This window comes from Coptis chinensis, chromosome 2 (genome assembly GCF_015680905.1).
Source record: "Coptis chinensis isolate HL-2020 chromosome 2, ASM1568090v1, whole genome shotgun sequence".
In the NCBI taxonomy this organism is placed as follows: domain Eukaryota; kingdom Viridiplantae; phylum Streptophyta; class Magnoliopsida; order Ranunculales; family Ranunculaceae; genus Coptis; species Coptis chinensis.
In genome coordinates this window covers 29751730-29758664 of record NC_141457.1, presented here as the reverse complement: position 1 = coordinate 29758664, position 6935 = coordinate 29751730, and the positions used below count along the sequence as shown (strand labels likewise).

Genomic DNA, 6935 nt, shown 5'->3' with positions numbered 1-6935 from the left:
GTCTCGGTCAAAACAAGTATGTATCTCAGTCTCACTCGTGTAAACTCTGACGGCGCCCCCCCCCCCCCCTAAAAAAAGAAAAACCGGCTCGGACGCCTATGTTTCCAAATCCAGACGTCCACACTTATATCTCTCTCTGCTCTTTAGAGCAATCAATTTTGTTTCAAAATAGTAGAAACCAATAGTTTAGGAAACTAGATAATATCACTTCCCTGCCTGCCTGTCTGCTTTTCTTTCTTTCTATCTATTTCAAGACCCCGGTATCCAATTTTGATTTAAAAAAAGTTGCTGGTGGGGCATTTTATATCATTACCAAAATACTAATACTAATCACTAATTAGATCATCAACTTTTTGTTCATTTCGCTTTTTTCATACATAATTCACCACCAATATACAAAGTAAAAGAAAATTCAATCAAAATGCCAAGGCACCACCGAAATAGTCTGGAGAATCTGATAAATGGAAAATGCAAGATTCGGAAACGAGGATGTTCCTCATCATCCTCCACAACATCATCACTAGTACAACCAAATTACAAATTGAAGCGTGCACTTTTAATCAGTAAAAGAGGAGGATCAAGTACACCTGTACCAAGATGGAGGATGAGTTCTAAATCTCCTGCATCTGTTTTTAAAGTCCCTGAATCACCGAATCATCACCCATTAATGTATAATGGGAAACAAGGTCCTGTTTCTGCTAGAAAGCTTGCTGCTAGTTTGTGGGAAATGAATGAGATGAATTCGCCAAGGTTTAAGGATAATTCTGGGTTGAAAAGAGTTAAGAAGGAGAGGAGGAGGAGTGTCGCGAGATCGGTTCAATCTGGGTATCTTCCTCAACATTTATCCGATCCATCACATAGTCCTGTTTCTGAGGTGTGTGTTTCTGTTGATGCTTTGTAACTTAGATGTTTATGTTTTGTTAAATGTTGTTTTTTTGATTGATGTGTTGTTTTGATTTTTTTGTAGAGGATGGAACGTTCTGGAATTGGTGGTAGTCATTATGGAAGAAATTCTATGTACTCTCAGAAGGTTCGGGTTCCAGGTCGTAAAATTGGTGGGATTGATTCTATTAGCAATGCCAGTTTAATGGAGGTATATTCATATATTAGCTTCTGTTGATGTCATCTGAATTTATAGTTGATATTTATTGATACTAGTTAGCAATGTCGAGTCCATGACACATTACGGATAACATTCTTCTTATGTCTATAGGACCACAAGTATAATGTAGTCAACATCAATATGAGATTGCTTTTCATGGAAAAATGACCTTAAAAAGAAACTATTTCACAACGTAAATTAGTAAGCATGCATTTTGGCGTAATAATCATAGATGAATTTAGCCAAACCATAATAATAATCATACTTCTTAGCATCGTCACGTGGGTAAGTATAAATTAACATTCGTTGCAAATAAATAACATAACTTAATAGCAGACGGAGATAACGCCTTCCCAAGGTTTAAAAAAACAAAACGCGCTGAGGCTTAACCCTCAAGGCGCGCCTTAAGCCTTTTATGCTTTATCACCTTGAGACTTAAGCCTCACATGCTATAATATTGTGTTTTCATCTTTTCCATTTTTTATGACTTAACCCCTTGTAACTTCTTTTAAGATTAAAATATCCCTATTAGGTTATGTTTAACTAGTAAAACACCTCATTTCTATTAGAAATCAAAAAAATTCCATCATCAAATACCATTTCGTCTCATTCTCTTCTCTCTCTTTATTGCAGTTGAGGTTTGAGGGGTTTGAGGCTCGCCTCAAGCCTCACAGAGGCAGAGAGCCTTGAGGCTTTGATGTGTTTTTTTAAAAACTGTGCCTTCCTCAACATTATTTTCTTTTATGTCCTTTTCCTTTACCAAGGCTCCAAGTATGGACCAAAAAGCTGTTTCGTTTGAACAGTTTTTTTGTACATGGAATTAGGTTCTTTTCATTCACAGCAAACAAACACAAGCAAACTGTGGAAAAGGCGGACGGCTCCATAGATTTTCTTTTCTTTACTTGCTTAAATGGGATTTAGGGTTTCCTTTGATGAAATTTTTGCCTTTCCTTCTTCTTCTTCTTTTTCTCTTTTTCTATTTCTTTGTTTGCATGATTTGCAGCAGTAATAAATAAAATGTGTACTATATCACAATGCCATAGTTTGTTACTGAAACTTTGTAACGTTGGATACTTGGTTACAGTTGATGTATTTATAGAAGTAACAGAGTTCAAGAGAAATGTGTGTGTGTATTTGTGTGTGTTCACGAAAGTGTTGGTTTATCAACTGTTCGCAAGAGTAATGACTTGATTTCCTTGGAATGGAAAGTATGTCCAACTAATAAACAGGTAAAAATTTAGACTTGGTATGAAGCTTTGATGACCTGTTACTAATATTTGGAAAAAATAGGCATCATTGATGGTTTGTCTCAAAATGGATGTTGTCTTGCGTGACGATCAGGGGTCTTTGATTTTACTAATTTGGATTGATAAGAATGAAATAAATTTCCGTAGGACCTTGCTTTAACACAATGAACCATTAAAGGAAGTTTTCCGCATGTGTAATATGAGAGAGAGAGAGAGAGACTATTCACATGAACAAAGTAACAGCACAGTTTAGTTTAACAATCGTATTTGAATTCAATCACAGCAAAATAAGAATATTAGCGATATAATATGTGTTTAAGGCTTCTAGTAGCGGCTGAACTGAATTTAAGAATGGCTTTCAAGGATCTTTTATATTCTTCTATTGAGAAATTAAGGTGCACTTTACTAGTTTGTATGTGATCTTAAACATGTTTAAAGAAAGAAACCACCGAGTAAAAGAGAAATAAGTTAAACATAAGCAGTGAGTAAAGTGATGCTTTCCTTTTCTTGAAATGCTTAACGAAACATTGAGCGAGTAAAACCGACCCGTCCTGTATGCAGTCAAAGGCTTGCCTAGGCCCACTTAGGCTCTAGGCTCACCCCTAAGCACTTTACTTAGGTCCACACTTATCCCCTAGGCTCACGTCCAGTGCCTTTAACAGGATAGCTATGGTTTGCTTGCTTTTTATTAATCATCCGATTTAGTGTTTTGATGCATAGCGTAAATGAAGTCATTTTTTTAAGGGATTAAATTGCCGTTTTGTACCATGAACTTTCATGTTTTTATCACTTTAGGCCACAAATTTTTTTTTCGAATGATTTAGGCCACGAACTTTATTGAACGTTTCACTTTGGGCCACTGGTGTAGTTCCGTTATAGGATATGCCTATGTGTACAAATGGGTGCCTATCTGCACTAACAGAAGCTGGCGTGTTATTGGATGTGGGGCTAAGATTCAACTCATGGTATAGTACACAATCAATGCACATTTGAGGCTTGTTTTGGAAATGTGTCACGTAACACAAGCATGGTGTGCCTGAGGCGCGTCCCATGTGCCATGCATATTAGGGTGTAAAGAAGGCACACCAACATGTGTAGAGATTCGTTTGCGCAGGTAGAATTTGTATGGAGTACCTTTCACACTATAAATGGATTACGTTTTTGTAATGAGTGGCAATAGACTCGTGTTAAACAAAAAATGTTGTAGAAAATGACAAGTTTACTATCTATTTTTACTTTCGTAAAGTACCTTACATAGGGTATGTAACTTTGCTTTCCATATATCACTATCATTTGATTAGCATGCAAGGGAATCCAGTGTAACCTTTCTATATAAACTGTCGTATCCTCATTTTTTATGTGATGTATAACACACATTGATACCAGCTTATTTACATCTTAGCTGTGGTGTCTGCTTTTGTTACATGATTTAATAGTTGTTTCATATCATTTGGACATGACAAATTTACAATTTCTAATTAAAGAGGGGAAAAGTCAAGTTAATTGGCAGACCAATGGCCTTTGGGTTTTCTGTAAGTCTTAATTTAACCTTTAAAATGAGGCCAACGGTATTCACTGCATCTATTATTTTGCAGATTGAGACACGATCCCGGGGAGTGACCCCTACAGGCTCAGTCTTGGGAGTTAAAACCCATTTGAAGGACCTTGGTAATGTTCTGACGACTTCTCAAGAGCTTTTGAAAATACTTGGTCGAATGTGGGGTATCGAAGAACATTATTCATCAGGAAAAGCCCTTGTCTCAGCCCTTCGTGCTGAGGTTGAGAGGGCACGCGAGCTGGTTAATCATCTTATCCAAGCACAACACTCTAACCACAAAGATATCAATCACCTTATGAAGCATTTTGCTGAAGAGAAGGCTTCATGGAAGAAAAAGGTGCATGAGAGGGTTGAAACAGCTGTTAAATCAATTTCAATTGACCTTGATATGGAAAAAAAGCTCAGGAAAAGAACCGAGAGCTTGAACAAGACACTCGGAAGAGAAGTGTCAGACACGAAGGCTGCTCTGTCAAATATGGTCAAAGAACGTGAGAGTGAGAAAAGAGCAAGAGAGATAATGGAGCAAGTCTGTGACGAGTTGGCTAAAGGAATTGGAGAAGACAGAGAGGAAGTAGAACAATTGAAGAAAGAATCAGTGAAGGCTCGAGAAGAGGTGGAGAAGGAAAGGGAGATGCTTCAGCTAGCAGACGTGTTGCGTGAAGAAAGAGTGCAGATGAAACTCTTGGAAGCTAAGTATCAATTTGAAGAGAAAAATGCGGCAGTGGACAAGCTCAGAAGTGAGCTTGAAGCATTTCTTAGAACCAAAGACGCGAAAGAAAACCAATGTGGTCCTAGTAATGGAGGTGTGGATGTTGGTGGCCACTCTATTACTACTGTGGCTGCGTATCAGAATAAAGAAATAGGCAAAAGCAAGGGACAAACTGAAGATGGACAAGGGTGTAAATATTTAGAACCTGAAGACGACTCGACTGAAAGTGATCTTCATTCGATCGAATTAAATAGGGATAACAGCAACAGGAATTACATGTGGAACTATGGTACTGGGATTTCTGAAGAAGATCAAAGGAGACTTTCCGGCGATAAAGAAATCAAGGGAAGGAAGCCCACCTCTGGAAAAATGACTAGGGGAAGAATCTCTCTTGAGAGGTGTACCTCGGATGGGATCGAGTGGGACTTCAGCACAGGAAATTTTGCTCGAGATGGGTACGATCAAGAGACATATTCCAAGACTGAAAAGCAAGCTCATGGAAAAAATCGCGATATTGAAAAGCAGAGATACAAGTCAATTAAAGACCTTAGAGACTATATATTGTCTAATTCAAGGTTGGCGCCAGCCCATGGCTTTGCCAGTCCCACAAAGCAGTGGGGCTAACCGAATCCTGGCAAGGCATTGTCGTGAAAAACTTGATGTTGTGCAGAATAGAAGTTTAGTGTCAAAGCCAGTTGACCCGGAAAAAGGAAAGGCCGGCATCAAGTACCTCACTGTTGTTATCCTTGTCTTGGCATATAGAGTTACTTTTCCATCAATACAGTTTTGAGGCAAGGGTAGTAGAAGCCAGAGGATTCTAGACAGGTTTAGTATACTATTATTTGTCTTTTTTGCTTTGTAATTCGACAGCATTTGGTATAAACTTGTACAATTTTATTCCAGACTTATCTATACAGGAAACACCAAGCTTTTATTTTACAATCTGACTAGATTGATGCACGCACAACCGTTTTGCTTAAAATATAGAAGGGCAATATTATCCATTGACTAAAAAATAGGGGTACAATAGTCAATACAATGATTTTACTTAAAACATAGAAGGGGCAATATTGTCAATCGACTAAAAAACAGGAAATACAATAGTCAAAACATAGACGAAAAGATTTAAAGTTATATTAAAAAAAATATATATATATATACTATTTCACTTAGGGGTGTTCATGGGTCGGTTCTTACCTGTTTCGGTTTTGGGTCTATTTTTAGCGGTTCCTATTAGGTTCGGTTCTTTCGGGTTTTTTTCTATATTTTGAAAATCCGGACTCATACCCATTAAATAAGTCGGTTCTGGTTCCGGTTTCGGTTCCTTATTGGGTTATATATTTTTATTGCTAAAATTATTTTTTTTAGTTATATAACCGATAAAAAAGTTGGTTTACGGGGACTATAACACTTGTCATCGATATTTTTGTCTTCTCATAAGAAGTAATGATCCTAAATTCAATAATAATATTTGAAAGTTATCTAAAAATTTTAAATACATTCTCATACATTATATGTAAGTGTATATTTTAAATCGAACATATGTATATTATACTATACATAATGCGTCATATATAGAATAAATACCACATGTACTACAATTGTTAGTTAGCATTGCATGTATTCGTTATATAATATATATACATGTAATATATCAAGCACGTACACGTTCATGTATTAGTTAATATAGACAGTGCATAAGTTAATTCATAGTATACGACTATACGATAGACGTGAACACGTAAATATTATTATTAATATTTATAATACACATATTTAATGTAATATTATAAAAGATGCATTTAATAACACACATTCACTATTATGCTAAATGTTATATATATTTAGTATAATTTTACACCTAACAAATATAGACTATATATAATACTATATATAATAATAATGTTTGGGTTTGTTTTTATTTAGTGTAATATAATACTAAATTCTATATATCAAAATCAAACTAATCGGTTCCGGTTTCGGTTTGGGTACCCATCGGTTTTTTACTAATCGGTTCTAACGGGTTCGGTTTTTTATCGGGTCGGTTATTAAAGACCCACTTTAAATGGGTATAACATTTTAGGATCCACACCCGCTATAAATGGTTCCGGTTCGGGTTCGGGTAATTGGGTATCCATGCACACCCTAATTTCACTATTGCGGGACTGTCTATGCAGTATATAATGTTGACACGTTGAACTTTACCGATATTTTGGGCCCAAAATTTCAAAGTTCACTCGGTTCATTTTGGCAATTTGGCATTTTGACAGTAAACTAACGCAATGACACGTAGACTTTTTTTTTGGCGCGAAACCTCCC

The 6935-nt window shown here is 36.4% G+C and overlaps 1 protein-coding gene across 1 annotated transcript; it reads left to right on the top strand.

Annotated features, from left to right (window-relative positions):
- LOC147515712 (golgin family A protein) lies at positions 1-5558 on the top strand. The gene is made up of 3 exons (XM_086588552.1): positions 1-874; positions 968-1093; positions 3945-5558. The coding sequence occupies exons 1-3, from the start codon at positions 422-424 to the stop codon at positions 5238-5240; spliced, it is 1875 nt and encodes a 624-aa protein (XP_086444678.1). The 5' UTR covers positions 1-421; the 3' UTR covers positions 5241-5558.
- Positions 5559-6935: the final 1377 nt, after the last annotated feature.